Below are 22,602 nucleotides of genomic sequence, written 5' to 3'. Positions count from 1 at the left end.
GGATGAAAAATTGCTAAAGATGGAGGACCATAAAAGATTATATTGCAAACAATTTATTGAACGATCCGGGACAAACAAGTTAGAAAGTTTTGTGAATTGCGTGCAAGATCTTGAGCCAAAGATTCGTGGTTGTTACTCAGATGACATCAAGCTTAGTAAGGAAGAACATGTCATGGTGATCTTTGTGGATTGCTGCTTCATATTAGAGTTTCTACTCAGGTACCATTTCATGTTTACACATGGCGATGATGCTATTCTTTTGCCACGACGGCTAAGGCTTTATATACGATATGATTTGTTGTTGCTTGAGAATCAAGTCCCATACTTTGTTCTTGACAAGCTTTACAATCTAGTTTTTCCTTCTAACTTCATTGGTGTGAGCCAAGACAGGCATCCTTCGTTGTTAAGTCTCGCTCTTTATCATATAGTTCCTGGTGGAATAATCTTTCCTGGTGATTTTAAGGGTGAGTTATCGGTATCCAATGTTGGTGGAATAGCTCATTTCACAGATCTTTCTAGAAAGCTTCTGTTATTGTCCTGTAACTTATCAATCTCTAGATCTTCAAGAGAAGCACAGGTAGCACAAATTTATAGTGCAACTGAGTTGAAGGAAGCAGGAGTAAAGTTTGAGGTAAAGAAAGCTAGTCAATGCTTACTAGACTTGCAACTTTCTGGTCATACTTTGAGAATCCCGTTCTTTAGAGTGGAAGATATGACTGAGGTTGTTTTGAGAAATTTGTTAGCTTTCGAGCAATGTCACTGTATCAATGAATCCTATATCGATGACTATATTGCTGTGTTAGATTTTCTTATTAACGCAGACAAAGATGTAGATTTGCTTATTAAGAACGGAATAATTGAGAATTGGTTAGGTGATAGTAATGCAGTGGCCAAAATGTTCAATGGTCTTGGAGTGAACATTATGTATCCAGATTTTAATGTGCAATATTCCCTTCTTTTTCAAAGGTTAAATGCCTTTTGTGCACGCCCTTGGAACAAAAAAGTTGCGACTTTGAGGCACGATTATTGCAACACTCCATGGAAGACGGTAGCTTCTATTGCTGGAATTTTTCTGCTTGTTCTCACTGTTGTTCAGACAGTATTTTCTATTCTCCAAGGAGTACACTAGTACTAGATTAATGTTTATGTTGTGTAGCTTGGATTGGATGATTATATGCTCAATTCTCAATATGGTGTAGTAGTTTTGATATCTTTGTATTTTGGAAGAATTGAAGTGTTTATCATAAACATGTGGCCACTTTATTATGTAATTATTGAAGACCACTGCATATGGCATATCCCTTCTCTGTAATTGTGTATCAATTTTGAATGTGTTGCTTTGGAGTTTCTATGCATTATTTTCACATGTTTATTCTGAAATTAGTATTCAAACATTATATTCTATCTTAAAAAGAGCGAGAGCTTTTTAATTTCAATTGTAAGATAAAGATTAATCATCCAACAAAGACAAAATGCCATATAGTCATGATTTTCCTCAATGTACCGATTAAAAGCTAGAAATGATACAAAATAGCAAAAGTTTTTAAAAAGAAATACTAACCAGCATGACATGAAACAGAGTAAAAGATTAGCATATCTGGAAGAGATACCAATAATTTTAAGAGAAGACAATTATACAGGACTCAACCATTGAACATGAAACATCATGATCTTTACCTGCTCCGGAAACATTTGAAGCTTTGGAACAATAATGCTCCGAAATCAATTGGTAAGGTGATGTGCAGCAGTGGCTAAATTGTTCAATGGTCTTGAGAAGAACATTATCCATGAAACTTTTAATGCTGAGTATCTTTGTATCTGTATAAGACTTGAATGCTTTCTGTAAACATCTTTGGCACAGAAAAGTAGCCACACTCTTGTAATGCCAAAAAGAAAAGCTAGCAGTAGTAAATTTGTAATTACTAATGTGTCAATGACTAGTCATACTGTAGTATCCTTTAAGGCTAAGCCTTGTATAGATATGTTTCTTACTTCATAATCTCAGTGATACTTGCCTTTGAACATCCAAGAAAAATTAAAGGGATCATATACTTGTCTTTGTTTTGCAGCTAAGATGAGCTTCTTTTCCCAATCTCAGCTATATATCTATCTCATGTTTTCTATAAGCTAAGAAAAAAATTTAACTGAACTATAAAATCAATCTCTGGCAGAACAATGATTCTAAACTAATTTTCTATATATCAGTGACAATATCAAGAAGAACTAGTAAAAGTGAATAACAAGAAGTACAAATCAACATGCCATAACTTGCATAATAAGTAATACACTAGCTATATTCATTAAGATCTCAAGAATTTTGTTATCTAAATAGAAAAATTTTCCTCCAAGGACTGACTTTGGAAACAACCCCAGCCTCTGAACCATAACCAATTGCAAAACCATCCAACTTAGACTCTGTGAGGACAATCTCAGTTCTAATGACTGCAGCTTTATCCTCCACAATCTTGAGTTTCTCTCTTAGCTTAGAAGCTTCTTCGTTCCAATACTTCTCTTCCTCACGCAATGCTTCAATCCTTGCAAGATCGGCCGAAGATAGGACTTGTTCCATAGCAGGACTCAACCATTCCAAATCGAACTTCATGAGCTTTGCCTGCTCCCAATACATCTGCAGTTCTTGTTTATGGTTTATCCAATCTCTAATCCTAACATTATGCAACAGAAACAACAACCTTCCTAAGCTATCAAAAGCACTCTGCCTTAACATTTCAGAGTGTTTTCTCTGGCTTTCTATCAGATTTGGATTCTTGGTGCATGCTTCTTTGAGCAGTGGCAGAAATGATTTGTCAACCTGACACAATCCATAAAAATCCACCATCTTCCCTGATGGCCTAGGAATTGTAGAGGAGTAGGACTGTGCGACTTGGAGCTCCGAACTTGTTGAAGAAGAAGATTCTGGATACTCAGTTGCACCAAACAACCGACAAAGAAGTTGATGTAATGCCTCTTGCCATTGAAAATGTTCCTCATTATAAAGCGCATTCATATACTCACTGATATTGTCCCTATTGGTAGGTTTCTCTTTAAAGATTATCTTCCTAGCAGCATAACGGACCAAATCATGCATTAGCACATGGTCTTTACTTGTAATGGAAGGCATCAACAAGCTAGAGTCCTTGAGGCTAGTGATGGTTGCAATCACATCAGTTTTGCTGCACAACCTTAGTCTAATTACATGTTGGAACAGATCTTCAATGAGAATTTCATGATCTTCTGGATACATACCACATATTAAGAATATGATTTTAGTTTCTTTGCTTGCAAGTATAATATTATAGATCACCACTATTATTTGGATTATAAAATTAGTACTATCATCTTCCCAATTCAAACCCTTCCCTCTTGAACTCATTAAATCTTTTAAGACTTGTTTCCACAGGTAAACAGTTCTTGCTCTTAGAGCTGACCCCAATATTGAAATGGTAAGTGGTAATCCTTCACAGTGTGCTGAAACTTCCTTTGCTATAGCAAGTAAGTCCGGCTCGAACCGATCATCATGGATGCCTGCGCACCTCTTGAACAAATCCCAATTTTCTTCTAAAGTTAAAAGAAATAGATGAAAGCTGCGTTGACATCCCATCAAATATGCAACTTGTTGACTTCTCGTAGTTAAGAGGACTTTACAGTGATTGTTTAAAATCCCAATCTTTTGCAGATCAAGCTTATACCATAAGTCATCCAAAATTATGAGTACATGTTCTTCATTTCTTAATCTAAGTGATAGTTGTCTCTGTCTTTCAGCTAGATCGGATTCCTCTCCCAATCGAAGTCCTAACCCGGCAGCTATGTCACCTTGAATCCTCTTGACATTTTCAGCTGTCGTCACATGAACAGGTAGAACAAGGTCAAACATGTTCATCTCCTTTACTCTTTTACCTACATGCCTTGCTAAGGTTGTCTTTCCTACTCCACCCATGCCGTACACTGCCACACTGGAGATGCTATCATCTTGTAAGGCTTCCAAGATTCCATTGAAAGTGCTTTGTCTTGATTCAAAGTCAAACTGCATAAAACAACCGCCTTCAATTCTATCAACTTGAACTGTGTTCTTTACCTGTTCTTGTACTTGCTCAACTTTTGTCTCCAGTTTCCTCCTAAGATGTTCTGGTTTCGTCGTCAGAACATGTCCCTGATGACCCATTATAAAGCTCACAAGCACAGATATGGCAGCAAGTGCAAGGTGATGATGTATTACTCCAAATTTTCTCCCTTTCTGTAGGTTTAAACAATTGTTTCTTATCATATATAACAACAAATCATTTGATTCAGATAGCTGACTACACCTAGATATATATATGCTACTGGTCTTAAGAAAAAGTTTTGCAAGGTATATATGAATTCATGAAACCATACCTCAATTTGCTTTCCCAAGTTACTCAGAAGTCTTCAAGGACTCTTCTGTTGATCTCTTCTTGTGGTTGATCACCAGAAACAGAATATGGCAATACTGATTGATTGATAAAGAACAAAGTTACAAGAGATTCATCTCAAGTACTTGAAAAATGAAATCACCGCTATGATAGGTGAAAGTGAAACGCGTCTATCATAATCTGGTTATTAAAGAGTAAAGACCCTGCCAAAGTCATTTTTAGACTAAGAACTAGTTTAATGACCCGTGCATCACGGGAAACTTTAATCCTGGAAATGAATAAAAAAAAAACAAAAACAAAACAAAACCAAGGGTAAAGTGGCAAAGTCAATTTTAGACTAAGAATTTGAAAAAAAAAATCCTTTAAAGTGACCAGTTTAGTAAAGTAGTAAGTAATGTTTTATTCACCTTTGAATTTGTATCATTTATTATTTGTGAGCCTTATTATCTTAATCCAAAGATGATTAATGGTATAAATTAACTTCTTTTTTTCTAGAGTGACTAAATAATTTTAGAAGAGTTGTGATGAGTTTGGAAAACTCTTAATTAATATTTATGATGACTAAACATTATTTAAAATAATTAACTGCAAAAATTAATAATCTGATTTGATTAAATAATTTTTGTTGCAGGTTTTAATATTGGGCCGAAAAATGAGTTTCTGGCTTAAGCCCAATAACCAACCTTGTTACAAGTTTTTATACTAAGTGGCTGAAATTTTATATTGATGGGCCAAACTTAATGTTGATTACAACCAAGCCCATGGTTAATTTTTGATAAGAGCTTCCTTTGTTTGATCCGAAACAAAGTTCATCAGGAAAGCAAATGTTAACCAAACGGGCCAGTTTTAATTTCAAAGCTATAAGCCCAAATCTCATTTGTGATGTATGGTTCCAAACTTGGTCCGAAACCAAGGAAAAATGAAAGCAAAGTGCTTCCAACGGAACCAAGCCTTTAACCATGTGATGGATTTCAAAATCTATTACATTGTTAATTAATGCATGGGGAATATGAGAGAGAAAAATTCAGCTGAGTTGATTGATGGCTATTATGACAAACACGTCACTCTAAGCTAGGGAAGTAAAAGCAAGCTATTTTCATTTAATTTGTTTAACCACTTTGTATTGCTTTTCTTCAGATTCCTTTCTTTCTCTCATCTCTTTCTTCTTCTTTCTTCGGTCCTTGTCCAGGAAACAATGGAAGAAATGTTCTTCAACCAAGAGAAGGAAGAAGCTGCATGCATCAAGACCATCAAGCTAATGATGGCAAGAAAACATACTAAAATAAAAATGAGCTGTGGCTGAGATATTCACCATATTTGGTTAAGATTTGGTGATGTATCTTGAGCCTTTCATGCTCAAAAATGGACGATGAAGATTCGGCCAGCATGGAGGAGATTCTTGAAGCATGGCTTGTCTTTGATTCTGCTCAACCACCACAGGGAGTAGCTAGAGTGGCGAAGTGATGGTTGAAGGCAGAGATTAAAGCAGATGAAGTCATCATCATCATGAAGCATCAAGGGCCAGAAATCCATCTTGGAGAGCAAGCCAAGGATGGAGAGCTCGGATTGATGAAGGGTGATGATCAAGAAAGGTCCAGAGGTAATTGCATGTTGGGTTTTACATGGTTATCTCTTCTCTCTCTATGTGGCCGAACCGGTTCTGTTTGTTGAAGGAGGAAGAAGTTGGTTCGGTTTTGGCTTCAATAAGTGGAGGCTCCCCTCTTCTATAATAAGGGTGGACAGCCACTGTTTGAAGCAAGGAGAAAATTTGAGAGTGCAAGGCACAGAGTTCTCAGAGCTACCTGAGCTAACAGATTTCTCTTCTCCTTCAATGTATTCTGTTTAGTATTTTTCTGTTTAATTTTGTCATGTCTTGAGTCTCATGGAAAAAGACAAACAGTGAGGTTTGTATGAAAAAGCCATAGAGCGGAAAAAGGCAGAGAGTGCAAAATTAAAAGAAAAAGCCATAGATGTCTTAGAGTTTCTTTGTTCATCTATGTTGTGTTTTATGATTCTGTGGGAATCCCCTTGTAAGTTGGGTTAGCACTTTACAAGTTGTAATCAGATTGATTATAGTGAAATTCCATCATTGTTGTGATGGAGACTGGATGTAGGCTGCACTGCACTTAGCAGCTGAACCAGGATATATCTGGGTGTAATTTTCTCTCTTCTCTACTCCATTTCTGTTTTCTACTTCACAGGAGCAAAAACCAGAATTATCTCGTGCCAAGTGACGAGACAAAAAGAAAAGTCTCGTGGCTATGGACGAGACAAAACAAAAGTCTCGTGTGCAGTGAAGAGATAAAAAGAGTACAATCCTCCAGAATTAGTCTAACAAGTCAGCAAGTGTTATCAAGCAAAAAGATGGCTTAAGATTCAACCCCCCTTCTCTTAAGCCACTGAAACCATCAAGTTGAATCCTTAAAAATGACTCTAAAATTTTTGACAAACTTAAAGAATAAGAAAATATACTTTATCTAAAATTATAGGCAATTTACATAAATAAATTGTTTGGCCCCCAAATTTGCACAATTTCAACTTTACAAAGAAGAAGACGCAAATACATTTTTCCATATCTCTATAGAAACCGCTACTAGCAGTAGCGGCTTACTTCGCTATAGGCAGTCGCGGATTATGTCGTTGGAGGGTGATACAGAAACCGCTAGAGGCAACAACAGTTTATGTTGAAGGTGGCTTGTGCATAAACCGCTACTGCTAGTAGCGATTTATGTGTGTGGGGATGCTTGCGTAAACCGTTGGAGGCAGCAGGAGTAAAGTTTGAGGTAAAGAAAGCTAGTCAATACTTTGAGAATCCCATTCTTTAGAGTGGAAGATATTACTGAGGTTGTTTTGAGAAATTTGTTAGCTTTCGAGCAATGTCACTGCATCAATGAATCCTACCTTGCTGACTATATTGCTGTGTTAGATTTTCTTATCAACACAGACAAAGATGTAGATTTGCTTATTAAGAATGGAATAATTGAGAATTAGTTAGGTGATAGTAATGCAGTGGCCAAAATGTTCAATGGTCTTGGAGTGAACATTATGTATCCAGATTTTAATGTACAGTATTCCCTTATTTTTCAAAGGTTGAATGCTTTTTGTGCACGCCCTTGGAACAAAAAAGTTGCAACTTTAAGGCGCGATTCTTGCAACACTCCATGGAAGACAGTAGTTTCTATTGCTGGAATTTTTCTGCTTGTTCTCACTGTTGTTCAGACAGTATTTTCTATTCTCCAAGAAGTACACTAGCACTAGATTAATGTTTTTCTTTGTAATGGGAAGAATTGAAGTGTTTATTATGAACATGTAGCCATTTTATTCTGTAATTATTGAAGACCACTGCATAAGGCAACTCCCTTCTCTGTAAGTGTGTATCAAGTTTGAATGTGATATATTTTATTTGAAAAAGTCTAGGGGCCAGCAACTTTGTTAAATTCTGGCCAGCATGTAACCAGCAAAGAAAAGTGAGCCATTGGATGAAATCTCACACCATTAAAACCATCATTGATGGCTACAAATCATTATTGCTATTATTGCTTTCTGGTTTCTATACATTATTTACACATCTTTATTCTGAAACTAGAATGAGACCCGCGCGATGCGCAGAACGGTAAATTAATGATAGTATATAATAAATATTAAAAATTGTTATGTTTTATAGAAATAAATAAATATGTGTAAATTGAAGTTAAATTTAAAAGGTGTTTTATTTTAAATAATTTGTAATACAAAAGATTTAGATGTTGGAGTTGTACAAAGTGACATTTTTATTTGGTGGTTTGATTTTTGCATTTGTTTTAGTTGATGGACTTAGTCATTTTATGTGACGCTCGTCCTCCTTTTTTTGTTGGTTGTTAGAGTTGGTGCTTTCTTCTTTTTGTTGTAGGTTCTTGCGAAGACATGTTCTTTATGAATTGTTGAGTTTGATGCACTTTCTATTGTGTTATTTGGTTCCGTATTTGTATGTATGTTTTTCTTTCGAATATGTGTCTTAAATTTGTATGGTTTTTTTTCTTCTTAATCTCTTGATGGGGTGGTGCTTCAATGTCATTATTTTTCTGAAATGTCATTAGATTTGAAGCAGTTGTGCCCAATAAGTTTTTTGCATCGTCATCAAATAGTACAAAAGTTGTTGTAACACTTTGATCTAAAACCTTTAATTGAATTCTGAACCTAAAATAAGTATTGGGCTAGCAACTAATAATTTAATAGATGAGATTATGAAAAGTATATAAAGTTACCTTATTGTTGGATATGCAAATGTAGTTGTTTCTTTTTTTTATATGCTTTCTTCTGACACTTTTTACATTTAACATAGTTCCATCCTAATTTGTCATCAATTTCATTTATAGTTGCTAAAATTGTGAAGATCTTTTCCTATTCCAATATTCAATTTATGTTATCATTAGGTATATGGTATTTGAGTAAGTATGAATGTATGATGTATGTTGTGATTTTTTTTTGTCATACCTGATCATCAGATTCTCATTGCATGGCCATTAGATCTTGGATAGTTATTCGATTTCTAATCGTTCTGCTCTGAAAGAATGATGCTCTATTAAGTAAGTTTGAGATGTGCAGTTCGAAAATAAATTTTTTGTGCTAAATTTGATGTTATGTGAAGGAATAGTGATAAGAGACTTATATATGTAGTTTAAATGGTATTGAATTTAAATACTTATAACGTAAAATTTATTATGATTAATAATATTATTATGACATTTGTAATATGATGTTTATTACTTTTAGTGAGTTATTTATAAAAATTAATAAATTAATTGTTGTGGTTATAAATTTATTGTATTGTTTATAACGGTCAAATTGAGTAGTTGACCAAATAATAATTATTCTAAAATATAACTCATTGGCAAAAATTAAAATGATTATAATAATAAAATATAATTTTCATTTTTTAAACTTTTAATTAATTGTTGCGATTATAAATTTATTGTATGTTTATAACGGTAAGATATAATAAATATAAGAATATGAATTCAATATATTTGGAGGTTACAAATTTATTGGATTCTATTTTTTAGTTTTTTATTTGTATATATTTATTTTTTTGCTGATTTGAAAATAATAGTTAATTTGGCAAAAATTGAGTGGTTGATTCTAAAGTTATGTCAAGTAAGTAATATTACTGACATAGCATTAGCAGGAGAAAAGAAATGTTTCAAAAGTAATGTGGTGCATACTTATATATCTATTTTTGTATATTAAAAATAGACAGATAGATTAGTATTCAAACATTATGTTCTATCTTAAAAAGAGTGAGGACTTTTCAATTTCAACTGTAAGATAAAACATGCATTTAGACTAACATTGTTGGCTAATCAATAAAGATCATCATCATCCGACAAAGACACAAAATGCCATATAGTCATGGTTTTCCTCAGTGTACTAATCAAAAGCTAGAAAGGATACAAACTAGCAAAAATGATTAAAAAGAAATACTAACCAACATGACATGAAACAGAGTAATAGATTAGCATATCTGGAAGAGATACCAATAATTTTAAGAGAAGATAATTGTAAAATCCCTACAATACCCTTACTCCTCTTTTTCCCAAACCCTGAGAATGAAAGAAAGAAAAAGAGACAGAGAGGAGAACCAAGACGCCAGAGAGAGAAAGAGAGGGAGGCGCGCCGTGCCTTGTTGCCGTCGCTGAAGCATCCATCGTCGCTGAAGCATCCATCGTCGCTGTGGTTGCCTGGGTCATTGTCGAATGGAGCCGTTGCTAAGCTTGAGAGAGTGAATGAGGGAGCTTCTTAGAGAGAGAAGGGGGTTCACGGAAGAGGAAGAACCGCGACGAGGGAAGAAGGGAGGGCCGCCTCCCTCACGGACAAGCCATTGCCGTTGAGGCCGCCGCTGTCTCTGTTTGGGGCCGCCGTCATTGCTGAATGAAGGAGAGTTTGAGCTGGCCAGAGAAGGGAGGAAGAGAGGGTCGCGATGGAGGAGCCGTTCACCATCGTCGCGTCTGCTGTTTTGGTCTTGCTCAGCCCCACACCCCCTTCATTCTTGTCTCTGAATCAGTACCATTTTCCCCTATTCTGACTCCATTTGTGAAACTGTAATGCTTCCACCTTTACTCTGCTGCATTTTGTTCTTTTCTTACATGCTCTTGTTTTAATTGCAATGATATATGTCTGATGTCTCTGTTTTAGTACTATCGCTCAACTTTTGTTGCATTTCTGCTGGAAATTATCTCCAGTATTGGTATTGGTGCTGTCATGGAACGGTTGGAGCTGTTGATGTTACAATTACATCTGCGATGTAGCCGTGGAAGTTGCTGCCACTGTCTCGGTACAAATTCTATGCTCTTTCTTTCCATGGCATTCAAAAATGATCATACAATTGCCATTAATTTGCAGAGTTCCAGCTTGAACTATTAATGCAGTCCCTTTTTCTTTCTTGGGTGATTTCCTTGATTATATTTTTTTTGTGTCTTTATTTATTTGTGAATCATTCTTCCCTTCCTGGTACCGTTTGCGTCACCTGTTGATGCCATAGAATATGTATAGGGAAAGGTGGATTTATAACATGCATGGAATGATGTAAGTGTTTAAAAGTTAAACAAAAATCAACCGATATATATATATATATATATATATATATATATATATATATATATATATATATATATATATATATATATATATATATATATATATATATATATATATATCAAGAACTGCTAACCCTAATTAAAGTAATAAACATAGTATAATTGGTAAATGACAAATAACAAAATCCTTCGTTAATGACATTCCATATTATATTCTGAAGATTATCGTGACATACATTAAATATGCAGGATATATTGAATTTTTTCTGAGATATTCTGACATTATTCTTCCCGATCGAGTCTACATTACTCTTATATCTAGTAGGTACAATATAATCAACTAGAAAAAGTTCCTCTAAAAGAAGAATGGAAGGGTGTATCTACCGTTGAATCATTTTGAGTTATGATTACAATACTTTTGTTGATCTAGAGGTACATAAACATAAACCCTTGCCTTCATATTTGAAAAGCAAGCTGACTGTAGAGCTAAGGGCATATTTGTCTTGCATGTTCATGCAATTTATACTGGAAGTATTACACAATAAATTTGGAAAATGTATTTGAATTTGGCTTGATGAGGTTAAAAATCTTTAGTTATTATCTCAGTATTCAAATCCCAAAGATGAGAAACTCCCTCTACATGTTTATCTTGGATGATCTTATTCAGCATTTGCTTATTTTAAATACATTAATGAAAAATGTTTATCTAGTTCTCTCTGCATTGGCAAGTTGCTGTGTCTATTGGTCCTTTGATGTGCCATAATATTTCTGGCATCCGCTGGGGAACAATTAATTGTTTATATATTTTCCTTACAGACAAGTCTTTCAGAGGGAGAAAATGACAGTAGTTTGACCAGGATTACCATTGCAGGTCTATGTTTTAAGGTTTGTGTTATATGCTCTGCTCGAATAACTACTATTGAAAGGATTAAGTAATTAACTAATCTTGTTTTGCTCATGGGTCTTTCATATTGTTTATCGGTGTTAATAGGACTTTAAGTTGAGTGGAAACTATATACAAACTAATCTATAAGTATTTAAATTAATATAGGGTGTTTTGGTTTTAGTCCCTCAAAAAAAATTTCTTGGCGTTTGTTAGCAGGCTTTTCCAATATTTAGGCCTTACATATTTGATGCTACGAGTATTAGTTCTAAACTTTGATCATTGTAAGTCTAAACTCTCCAATATTTAGTCCTTACATATATTGGAAGTTTCTTTTTTGGTCCTTGTAAATATTTGATAAACCTTCTTTTGGAATTAAGGATTTCTTGATGCTTTCAAGAATATAGTATTTTTTTTTCAATTCATTTTATCTGACAACATATCCAGATAGATCTGTAGTTAATGATTTAATTAGTCTTGCTTAAATCACATTGAGAAATCTGGCTAGTTTATTTCTAAATTGAATTGGTGCCCTTGGTATACTAAAATTATAATATAATGGAGTACTAAATTCAATCTATGGTTGCTTGGATGTCGAGTCAGTGGCTGCAATTTTTGTTTGTTCTGTGTGACATACTCTTTTCAAAAATCAATTTAGAATTATTTCTTTTACTATGACTTAAATCATCTATCCATGTCAATAAGATTCAATAACTTTTTTACACTAGTTATTGATTTCCTAACTCTTCTGTCCTGGAACTAGCAGTGTAGAGGTTTGCGATAAAGCACGACATGGGAAATTAAGGTGAAATGGAAGAAGCTGAGTGATGCTATGAGTGTTATTTGTGATAAAAATCTACCACTCAAGTTTAAAGAGAAAAAATTTATGGCACAGCTAGACATGTGAGAAAAAGTTGGGTTACTGGAAGTTCTAGTAAGTAGATTAGATTAGGCTGAGGGTAGCTTAATAGTCAAAGATAGGGGGAGACCAAGCACACCTACATGAAAAAGCATTTAGATGAATTTAGATTTTTACGATAAGACATGGTCCATAAGAAGACACTAGCTTAGTCCATGCAATCGACCTTACACACTGAGATCAGGTCTGGTGGTGGCTGTGTTGATAGGGTTGTCAACAATTGTTTACTTGCACTGGAGGTCTTAAAAATAAACTGAAACTCAGATACTAATTGATGATCTCTCTGTGCAATTTGTCATTGTCTTTCCTGTTATTAAGGTGTGTTCTGTCATACCTCTTACAGGTTGGAATCCAAGGGATGCAGATCATGAAGCCGCAGAGACCGAAAGAGATTCATTTGTCAAAATCAATTGCAAATGGTGCTAAAAAGGTTAACGGTACTGCTATGGGAATTTGTCTTCAGCTGGGTTTGGTATCAAGGGAGGATAACGTTGAAGTTGAAATGGCTAATTGGGAAGTGGAAAATCTAACGTTCACTATTAAGCAACCAGTAATGGGAATTCCATATTTAATCATGATGTCATTGTCTCTCTGTCTATGATCATTGTGTGTGATTAAGATTTTACTATGCAGATAGAGGTGGTTTTAACCAGTGATGAGGCTCAACACCTTCCTTTTCTGTGCAAATCTGAAGTTGATTTCATGGGCATGCAGGAAGTGAAGGCATTGACAAGATTTTCTCTCCTAAGCACAGCAGAGATGATAGTGTCCACAATAGGGGATTTTGTCCATCACTGAAGCTGGTAAACAAAAGCTTGCACAAATCGACGATGGAACCGACATTAACTTTGTTGGAGGAAGCAGTTGCAGATTCACAGGAAAAGATCAATGCCTTAATCAGTGATTTTGGTATTTCAGAGTCCTCTGGGCAGCAATTTACCATTGCTAAAAAACTCAGTCAAAAGATTGTATCAATGGAGGGTTTATTGAAGCAACTACGGAATAAAACTTAGTCTCATTCATATTTGTATGTAATTAGAATTTAAGATTGTCCTTTTTGGCTTTTTCTTTATTGATATATTTGACATAGGTCACAATTCTTTTTGTATATAGCAAAGAAGATCATATTGTCAAGTGTTGTATAAAATAGTTAGAAATTAGGATTCTTCATTATTGTAAGAAAAATTTTGTTCGGTTGAGCCTGTACTGCTGCGAAATAACAATTTTGGTAGCTTGCCTTTATCTCATGAAATTTTCTTTTGGGCGTTTTAATTTGTTCATGTGGAATACTGTATTCCGGAAATGTTTAATTAATATTTATCAAGTTAAAATTGCTTTAGATAATGGATAGCATGTTCATTGTGTTCAGTTATATTGTGTGAATATGTGCCCTACAATAATACAGATGACTCTAGTTTTTGGTAAGTACGTGTCAATTTTGAATTGTGTCACCGTAAAGAATAAAGAATATGTTGTAATACTGCACTCCTTTACTGAGTCTTAGTAAGATGATGAAGCCAATAATAAGATAAGGGGGAGTGCTAGGTAAACAATGAACATGTTCAAAGACAAATAATAATCAAAGGCAAATAATAATGAAAGTCTGTTAAAAGCTGTTTTTAAACTCAAATATAAACTTGGTCACTGGAAAACAGATTCAAAGACAGAACCTGGAAAACAAATTAGGAGGTAACCATGGTTAATATCTTATGGCTAAACATATAAGAATAAAATATTTAAATTATATTTATCTTTGCTAATAGTGAAACTCAATTTGAAATAATAAATTTGACCATAATCGGTGATAAGTTACATAGATTACTGCAGGGGATGAAAATTAATTCTAACCATTAATAGTTTTGTTTGGCCAAATAACAATTCTAAATTCTAATAAATTCGAGACAATTTTTAAGCACTTGCAGAAAATTAGGAGAACACTAAGGAGAACAATATGCTTTGTCATGGGACGAGTTAATGACATAAAGACAAATAAACCTAAAAAATGATAATTGAATAGAAATTAACATAAAAATAAGAACAATTAGAATATTATTAACAGAAGAAATTAAAACATACATCAGTATGACAAATATGAGTAAGCCAACATTTGACTGAAGCTAGAAACCAAGCGTGCGGATTTCACAGTTTCATCACACTAAGATGAATTAAAAAAGAAAGTAGCTGGCTCGAGTTTGTTTGAGAAACATTGATAAAGAAAATTGTCGAAAGAATAATATAGTACTTAGCAAAAGAGTTGAATCCAACACGTTGGCCTTCTTCCACTTTCTGCTTCTTCCTTTGATAACAGTTTCAGAGCTTTGTACTAAAATTTTTATCTTGGAGTTCATTTGAGAAAAGACTTATTTGAATGTCATTGTTATTATTATGTATCTGAATTACTTCATTGTTTTCTATATCATTCTGTATTTGAATGGATTTATAGCCATGTATGCAACCCTTGCAAGCAGAGAATTCCAGAATCACTTTTATCTTGGAGTTCATTGAGAAAAGACTTAAAGAACAGTAGTTGCTGAGGGTTCAGGGCAAGAGAGTACAGAGCGATGATAGCAATTAGTCAAACATATGAATTGTCAGTTTTCATGCTTGCAGGACCACTTTTGCAAAACATCAAGTACATTGATGAGATCCCTTCCATTTAATGGCAGAAACTGCTACATCTAAAATAATGTGATTAACTGTAATTTATTTAGATGTAATTAAAAAATAATTGAATACTATTCTTAAAGGAAAGAAGAGAAGCTTTTCAATTTCAATTGTAGATAAAGAATGTGCACTATTCTTGTGTTACAAGTAATGAACAGATGAATGTAAAGCTTAAACTAAAAGTCTCGGTTATCAGCTTTATATAGTTGGTCTTAGTTGAATGGTCTAACAAAAACTACCAAATCAGGTTTTATTCTAACTAACTCTAATTGGTTATTGCACGTGAATATCTATTGTGTATTTGAATACTAAAAAAATGGGCTAGAAGTAATAAATTTGTATTAACTAATGGGTCGATCACTCATGATTATATCTTGAAGCTGAGCCTTGTATAAATATGTTTCTTATTTTATAATCTCAGTGATACTTGCCTTAGAGCATCCAAGAAAAAAAAAAAGAAAAGTGATATACTTGTATTCACTTTGCAAGTTAAGATCATTATACTTGTCTCTATTTGTTCCCAATCTCAGCTATATATAATATTATATCTTTATCGTCGCATAACACAACTTGTATCTTTTATAAGGTTGTGCATGTTTCCTATTCCACCCATGCTATTCAAACTCTTTGATTCTTCCAAAACTTTTGATTGTTAAACAATGATTTCTGACAAAAGGTTCAACTGTTGTTGTGTTGTGTTGTATTGTGTTGTGTAGGGTACTAAGTCAAAGGCAACACTTTTCAAATTCACAAAGGCCTCAAGGTAAGTGTGTCTTATTATATTGCAATATCCTTCAAAAGTTTCTTTGACCTTTCTGCTAACATTAACTAATATAGAATTATTTTTATAAAAAAGAAATAAATAATCATAAAGACATAAATTAAGTTATTTCCACATATGAACATAAAAATAAATACATAATTTAGTTATTTACTTGATTTTAGACATAAAAAATACTAGTTAATTCTTAAATACCAAAAACTATATACATCCAGTCATATTTCTTGAATTTTGTGTTATTAATTTATTTTAGATCAAGGATAAAATTAGAGTATTTTATGAAAGTCAAAATTGCAGATCTAAATACAAAAATATGTATATTAAAAATTGGTTACTACATTAATTATTATTATACATATTTATACATATTGATTTAATATTTTTCTAATAAAATAATATTAAAATAATCAAATCTGTCAAAAAGTAAAATAATCAAATATGTAATAAACAAATATTTTAATATATATTTTATACGTATTTAATTTAGTGGCGAATTTTAATGTGTTCCGAAAATAATTGGTGCATAGTTATAAGAAATTTGACGACGAGTCAACTAAAAAGTCAACTATTTATAATTTTATATAGATGGCAAGTAAGAATCCAAATGAAACTGTAATGGAGATTAAAACAATGTTGGAGGAGGGACAACCTCACTTTACAGAGAAATGCTGCATCTACAGGGTGCCCCATAACATCCGCAAGTTTAATAAAGATGCATACACTCCAGAGGTCGTTTCAATTGGTCCTTTTCACCATGGAAATGAAAAACTGCTAAAGATGGAGTATCATAAAAGATTATATTGCAGACAATTCATTGAAAGATCCGAGACGAAGAACTTGGAAAGTTTTGTGAGTTGCGTGCAAGAGCTGGAGGCAGAGGTTCGTGGTTGTTACTCAGATGACATCAAGCTTTGTAAGGAAAAGCATGTTATGGTGATCTTGGTGGACTGCTGCTTCATATTAGAGTTTTTACTGAGGATCCATTTCAAGCAGTTGCAGGATGCCATTTTTCTGTCACCATGGTTATGGGGCTTTATATCATTAGATTTGTTGTTGATTGAGAATCAAGTCCCTTTCTTTGTTCTTGACAAGCTTTACAATCTAGCTTTTCCTTCTACCTTGAATAGTAACCATCCTTCATTATTAAGTCTCACTCTTCTTGTGGTTCCTAATAATACCATTCCTCCAGGTTATAATAATGAGCTAACTTTATCTAGTGTTGGTAGAATAGCTCATTTCACAGATCTAATAAGAAAGCTTCTATTAAGATCCTCTCAGTTTTTCCAACCATCAGCCTCTGGACGCGCAAGAGGAAAAAAGATAACCCAAATTTATAGTGCAACTAAGTTGAATGAAGCTGGAGTGAAGTTTGAGGTAAACAAAAATGATAAATGCTTACTAGACTTGGAAATTTCAGGCTGTACTTTGAGAATCCCATTTATTAGTGTGGATGACTGGACTGAAGTTATTTTGAGAAATTTGTTAGCTTTCGAACAATGTCACTGTATCTATGAATCCTACCTCACAGACTATATCATCTTCTTTGATTTTCTTATCAATGCAGACAAAGATGTAGATTTCCTTATTAAGAAAAAAATAATTGTGAATTGGTTAGGTGATAGCAATGCAGTGGCCAAAATGTTCAATGGTCTTGGAGTGAACCTTTTGTATCCAGATTTTAATGTGCAATATTCCCGTATTTTTGATGAGTTGAATGCTTTCTGTGCACGCCCTTGGAACAAAAATGTTGCGACTTTGAGGCGCGATTACTGCAACACTCCATGGAAGACTGTAGCTTCTATTGCTGGAATTTTTCTTCTTATTCTCACTGTTATTCAAACAGTATTTTCTATCCTCCATTGAAAACACTAGTACTAGATTAATGTTTGTGTTGTGTAGTGTGGATTGGATGATTATATGTTTAATTCCCGATATGGTGTGGTAGTTTTAATATCTTTGTATTTTCTAAGAATTGAAGTGTTTATTATGAACATGTGGCCACTTTGTTATGTAATTATTGAAGGCCACTGCATATGGCATATTCCTTCTCTGTAATTCTGTATCAAGTTTGAGTGTGATCTTTTTTTTATTGTTGGTTTCTAATTTCTATACATTATTTACACATCTTTATTCTGAAATTATGTTTTATCTTAAAAAGAGCGAGTTTTTTCAATTGTAAGTTAAAGATTAATATGCATTTCTAGACTATCATTTGGAAGCTTCTCATACAAGTAACCACCTTCAATGACAAAACCAATCAGAGAAAGGGTTCACAATCTATTCTTGTGTTACAAGTAATGAACAGAGGAATGTAAAGCTTAAACTAATAGTCTTGGTTATCAGCTTTATATAGTTGGTCTTAGCTGAATGGTCTAACAAAAACTACCAAATCTAGTTTTATTCTAACTAACTTGCTGGCTGGAATATAACTAACTCTAATTGGTTATTACACGTGAATATACATCCTCTTCTAATATCTTTCTATTGTGTAATAAAGTTGTATTAACTAATGGGTTGATCACTCTGCATCATAGTATATCTTGAAGCTGAGCCTTGTATAAATATGTTTCTTATTTTATAATCTCAGTGATACTTGCCTTATAGCATCCAAGAAAAAAAAAGTGATATACTTTCACTTTGCAAGCTAAGATCATTATACTTGTCTTTATTTTTTTCCCAATCTCAGAACTCAACTTGCTTTTTTGTAAGTTTGTGTGTCCTATTCCACCCATGCTGTACAATCTTTTGTGATGCTTCCAAAACTTTTGATTGTAAAACAATGATTACTGACACAAGGTTCAACTTGTACTGAGTCAAAGGCCACACTCTCATATCGTTTCACTTTACAAATATACACAAAGGCTGAAAGGTGAGTGTGCCTTATTATATCGCATTATCCTCCAATGTTTTTTTTTTAACTTTCTGCTAATATTAACTGATATAAAATCTATCTATGTAAATAGCATCTACGTAATCAAATACTCAATTTCATAATTTCTTCCATAGTGTTGTAACAAATAAGTATATAAAATTCTAACTAAAAAGGAAAAGTATTAATCTATTCATATAGATGGCAACTCCGAATCCTAATGACGTTGTAAAGAAGATTGAAGCAATGTTGGAGAAGGGACAAGCTCGCTTTACAAAGGAATGTGCATCTACAGGGTTCCCCACAACATCCACAAGCTTAAAGAAGATGCATACACTCCAGAGATTGTTTCAATTGGTCCTTTTCACCATGGAGATGAAAAATTGCTAAAGATGGAGGACCATAAAAGACTATATTGCAAACAATTTATTGAAAGATCCGAGACAAACAAGTTAGAAAGTTTTGTGAATTGCGTGCAAGAGCTTGAGCCAAAGATTCGTGGTTGTTACTCAGATGACATCAAGCTTAGTAAGGAAGAACATGTTATGGTGATCTTGGTGGACTGCTGCTTCATATTAGAGTTTCTACTCAGGTACCATTTCATGCTTACACGTGGCGACGATGCTATTCTTTTGCCAACACGGTTAAGGGTCTATATACGATATGATTTGTTGTTGCTTGAGAATCAAGTCCCATTCTTTGTTCTTGACAAGCTTTAAAATCTAGTTTTTCCTTCTACCTACATTGGTCGGAGCCACGACAGGCATCCTTCGTTGTTAAGTCTCGCTCTTTATCATGTAGTTCCTGGTAGAATAATCTTTCCTGGTGATTATAAGGGTGAGTTATCAGTATCCAATGTTGGTGGAACTCAACAGATTCAACATCAACTCATTCTTTCCGCTTGGAAACAGATTTCTAATGTCTTAATTTATTTTGGCTCAAACCCTATTTGGTGTTTAGAATTTAACTCATAATTGGAATTGCTCCAAATACTTGAAATGCTATTAGAAATGGTGTGCCTTTCTAATGTTTGGAGTTGGTGCTCTAAAAACATGCTTCCTTTGGTCAATCCATCAATCTAGTTGCCTACATGGATTCATAATATTGCCATTACATGTAATGATTATAAAGGCCAAAAGAGATAGAAAGTAAACAATAGAACTAGAAGAGCTGGGGTAATCACCCCTTCCCCAGTTATAGAATTATACTGGAAATGCAGGAAATTATAGAGCAGAAAAACCAAAGTTGTCATCTCTCGAAGAAATATGTTTCTTGATATTTTGGACAAAATTGGGATTGGTGGGTGACACTCTTGTAGACCCAAATATTAAGCTTCAACCAGATCAAAGAGATTTGGACGAAAGAAGATATCAAAAGATTTGTTTTATGCATTACATGTATTAGCAGAACATCTTTAAGACAGACAACAAAAGCAGAGAAAAGAACAGGTTGTTAGTGAAGTGGAGTTTTCAGATTCTATAAATGTCTGACAGGGGAAAACCTCTAAAAAATCATGAGTTTCACACCAAATAGAGGACAAATATCCAATTCTGCCCAAACTTTTCTTGTCCACGTGTTTGCTATCTAATATAGTTACCCCCAACCAAATACACCAATTAGTGGCACAGATAGCACACTACTGCAAAGATTTGGCTTCCTTCCTCCTCCCAAAACCAACTTACCTAAGTCAACAAGAACTGCTCCAGAGATCTAGAACACCCAACACATAAATATATAGAATTAGCCATAAAACAAATATTCAACTGATTCTAAACTTGCACTTATATTTAGTATTTCCATTTCACAATGCATGGCACACAATCCCAAATCAAATGAAGAAGGATCTCTTGTAAAAAGCATCAGCATAGTCTCTACATTAAAATAAAGCAAATCATGAATGTCCCACATCGTACTGCTAAAAACCAGTGCTGCCTATTCAAATATATGTTACTGATATCTGAAAAAAGGCCACTTTGTAATTGAAGTGTTATAAAACAATTGTCATATCCAAAAAATAATCAGTTGATACAACTTTGTAATTCACAGACAAAATGTTGTTACATGAATAATCTAATGTATGATCATTTCTTTCAACTTAAGAGTATTAAGCTTTTGCAATTTCTAACCCAAAAAATACATTAACATACTCTCTAAACCCATCCTCATCAGCCAAAAAATAAGTTTCTCTAATCTTGTGAAAGGTGTGGCAGGTGAGCAAGCTGTCAGACCCGGCCTGATGGCACTTCCCAGCAACTCGATCCACGTGAAGTGTGTCAACCACCTTCTCCAAACCGCCATAGAGGCCATTGCAGAACCTCATCACATGCTTCACATCATAAGCATTTCCCCCAAACAGCTCTTTTACAAGCACCAAGAACTCCTCCAAGCTTTTCGGAAGAACACCCCAAGTCAGAATCTTCACCAAATATCCAATATCATAAGCACCATGGAAAGTGACCCATGTCAGTGCTTTGTTGAACAGCAGCCCAGATGCTGCTGCCAACTTCGCAAAATGCACCGAAGAAACTCCAGCCACTGAGTCCTTTGCGTGGATGTCACGCATGAGATTGAAGTCTCGGAAATTGAACTGCCAGATGTAGTGAGTTCTGTTGTTGGTTCCTAGGTCAGGGAGGTTGCCGTGTTCATCGGAGAGAGTGAGTGCAAGCTGGATGATTTTGAGGGCGTCAACATTGGCCTTCATGACTTGGTAAGTTTCCTCTGGAACAAGACTCCGGTAGTTCTTGTTGCGGGACAGGATGACTATTGGGAATTCAGTGTCAATGGAGACAAATCGATATTTGTCAATTAGGCTGCTTATGATTTGGAACTCGGAATCAGCGTTGGCAGCCCACACTTTGCCTGATCACAACCGAACTATTGGGATTAGGCTCTAGTAGCGGCAGTCGCTCCACAAACCTTGGCTGAGCAGCACAATAAAAAGGCGGAAAACCAACAACCATGGCTCTCGGTGGTTGTTGAAGTCGTTCTCGTTCATCATCGACCCTCGTCATTGTTGTATATATGGTCGTCATACTCAAAGCAACTCTGTTAAATAATTATTAGAAACTGAAGAAAAAGATAGAACAAGGGAAGTCACTGGAAACGGTGCAGTACTTTTTCTTTGGGCGGGTTCGTCTAAGGAATGCTTTGAGGCTTGGGCAGATTGGGGTATGAGTAAGAAAAGGAGTTTCTTGCGGTGATGTGGTTTGTGTGGAAGGATAGGAATGAGATGATTTTCAACAATGTTATGTTTGATGAAGAAAGAATGAAACCTGATATAGCTGTTTCCTGTTGTGCTTCAAACTGGAAGCCGGAGAGGGAACAAAGAACCTTTCATGCAGGTGTGGACGTTGTTGTTTAGGTGCTGCCTTCTACTAGTTAATATTGAAAACTAAAATTTGATAATCAATTCAAAGACAACCAAATGTGAAGATAGATTAAAGGGTGCGTTTTGGTCTTTAGTCTTTAGTGTTTACCTACGTCCTGTGTCAAAGATATGTATGATTTATAGGGGAATATATATATT

The 22,602-nt window shown here is 34.4% G+C and overlaps 4 protein-coding genes and 1 long non-coding RNA gene across 6 annotated transcripts; 3 read left to right on the top strand and 2 right to left on the bottom strand.

The window, feature by feature from the left end:
• The first annotated feature begins 19 nt into the window (after nucleotides 1-19).
• On the top strand, nucleotides 20-1,129 carry LOC112764837 (UPF0481 protein At3g47200-like). The gene has a single exon (XM_025810632.2). It carries the CDS (start codon nucleotides 20-22, stop codon nucleotides 1,127-1,129), a length of 1,110 nt encoding a protein of 369 aa, XP_025666417.2.
• A 1,036-nt stretch (nucleotides 1,130-2,165) lies between these two features.
• LOC112764833 (disease resistance protein RFL1) lies at nucleotides 2,166-4,636 on the bottom strand. The gene is made up of 2 exons (XM_025810628.3): nucleotides 4,372-4,636; nucleotides 2,166-4,231 (listed from the first exon to the last, which is right to left on the bottom strand). The coding sequence occupies exon 2, from the start codon at nucleotides 4,157-4,159 to the stop codon at nucleotides 2,321-2,323; it is 1,839 nt and encodes a 612-aa protein (XP_025666413.1). The 5' UTR covers nucleotides 4,160-4,231; nucleotides 4,372-4,636; the 3' UTR covers nucleotides 2,166-2,320.
• A 5,129-nt stretch (nucleotides 4,637-9,765) lies between these two features.
• Nucleotides 9,766-14,034, top strand: LOC112764839 (uncharacterized). 2 transcript variants are annotated; one of them, XR_003183366.3, is made up of 5 exons: nucleotides 9,766-10,465; nucleotides 10,607-10,698; nucleotides 11,777-11,845; nucleotides 13,106-13,312; nucleotides 13,396-14,034. It is a non-coding gene; the product is annotated as an uncharacterized lncRNA (long non-coding RNA). The 2 variants fall into 2 exon arrangements; XR_003183364.3 differs by having other exon boundaries at nucleotides 9,891-10,465; nucleotides 10,560-10,698.
• A 1,954-nt stretch (nucleotides 14,035-15,988) lies between these two features.
• On the top strand, nucleotides 15,989-18,294 carry LOC112764834 (UPF0481 protein At3g47200). Its single transcript, XM_025810630.3, has 2 exons — nucleotides 15,989-16,189; nucleotides 16,793-18,294. Exon 2 carries the CDS (start codon nucleotides 16,793-16,795, stop codon nucleotides 18,068-18,070), a length of 1,278 nt encoding a protein of 425 aa, XP_025666415.1. The 5' UTR covers nucleotides 15,989-16,189; the 3' UTR covers nucleotides 18,071-18,294.
• A 2,886-nt stretch (nucleotides 18,295-21,180) lies between these two features.
• Nucleotides 21,181-22,087, bottom strand: LOC112762613 (probable CCR4-associated factor 1 homolog 9). Its single transcript, XM_029294214.1, has 2 exons — nucleotides 22,027-22,087; nucleotides 21,181-21,935 (listed from the first exon to the last, which is right to left on the bottom strand). Exons 1-2 carry the CDS (start codon nucleotides 22,085-22,087, stop codon nucleotides 21,181-21,183), a joined length of 816 nt encoding a protein of 271 aa, XP_029150047.1.
• Between the last annotated feature and the right edge of the window lie 515 nt (nucleotides 22,088-22,602).

The sequence above is a fragment of the Arachis hypogaea genome, chromosome 17, assembly GCF_003086295.3.
Source record: "Arachis hypogaea cultivar Tifrunner chromosome 17, arahy.Tifrunner.gnm2.J5K5, whole genome shotgun sequence".
NCBI lineage: Eukaryota > Viridiplantae > Streptophyta > Magnoliopsida > Fabales > Fabaceae > Arachis > Arachis hypogaea.
The sequence above is the reverse complement of the archived record's forward strand: the minus strand, read 5'-3'. Positions and strand labels throughout refer to the sequence as shown.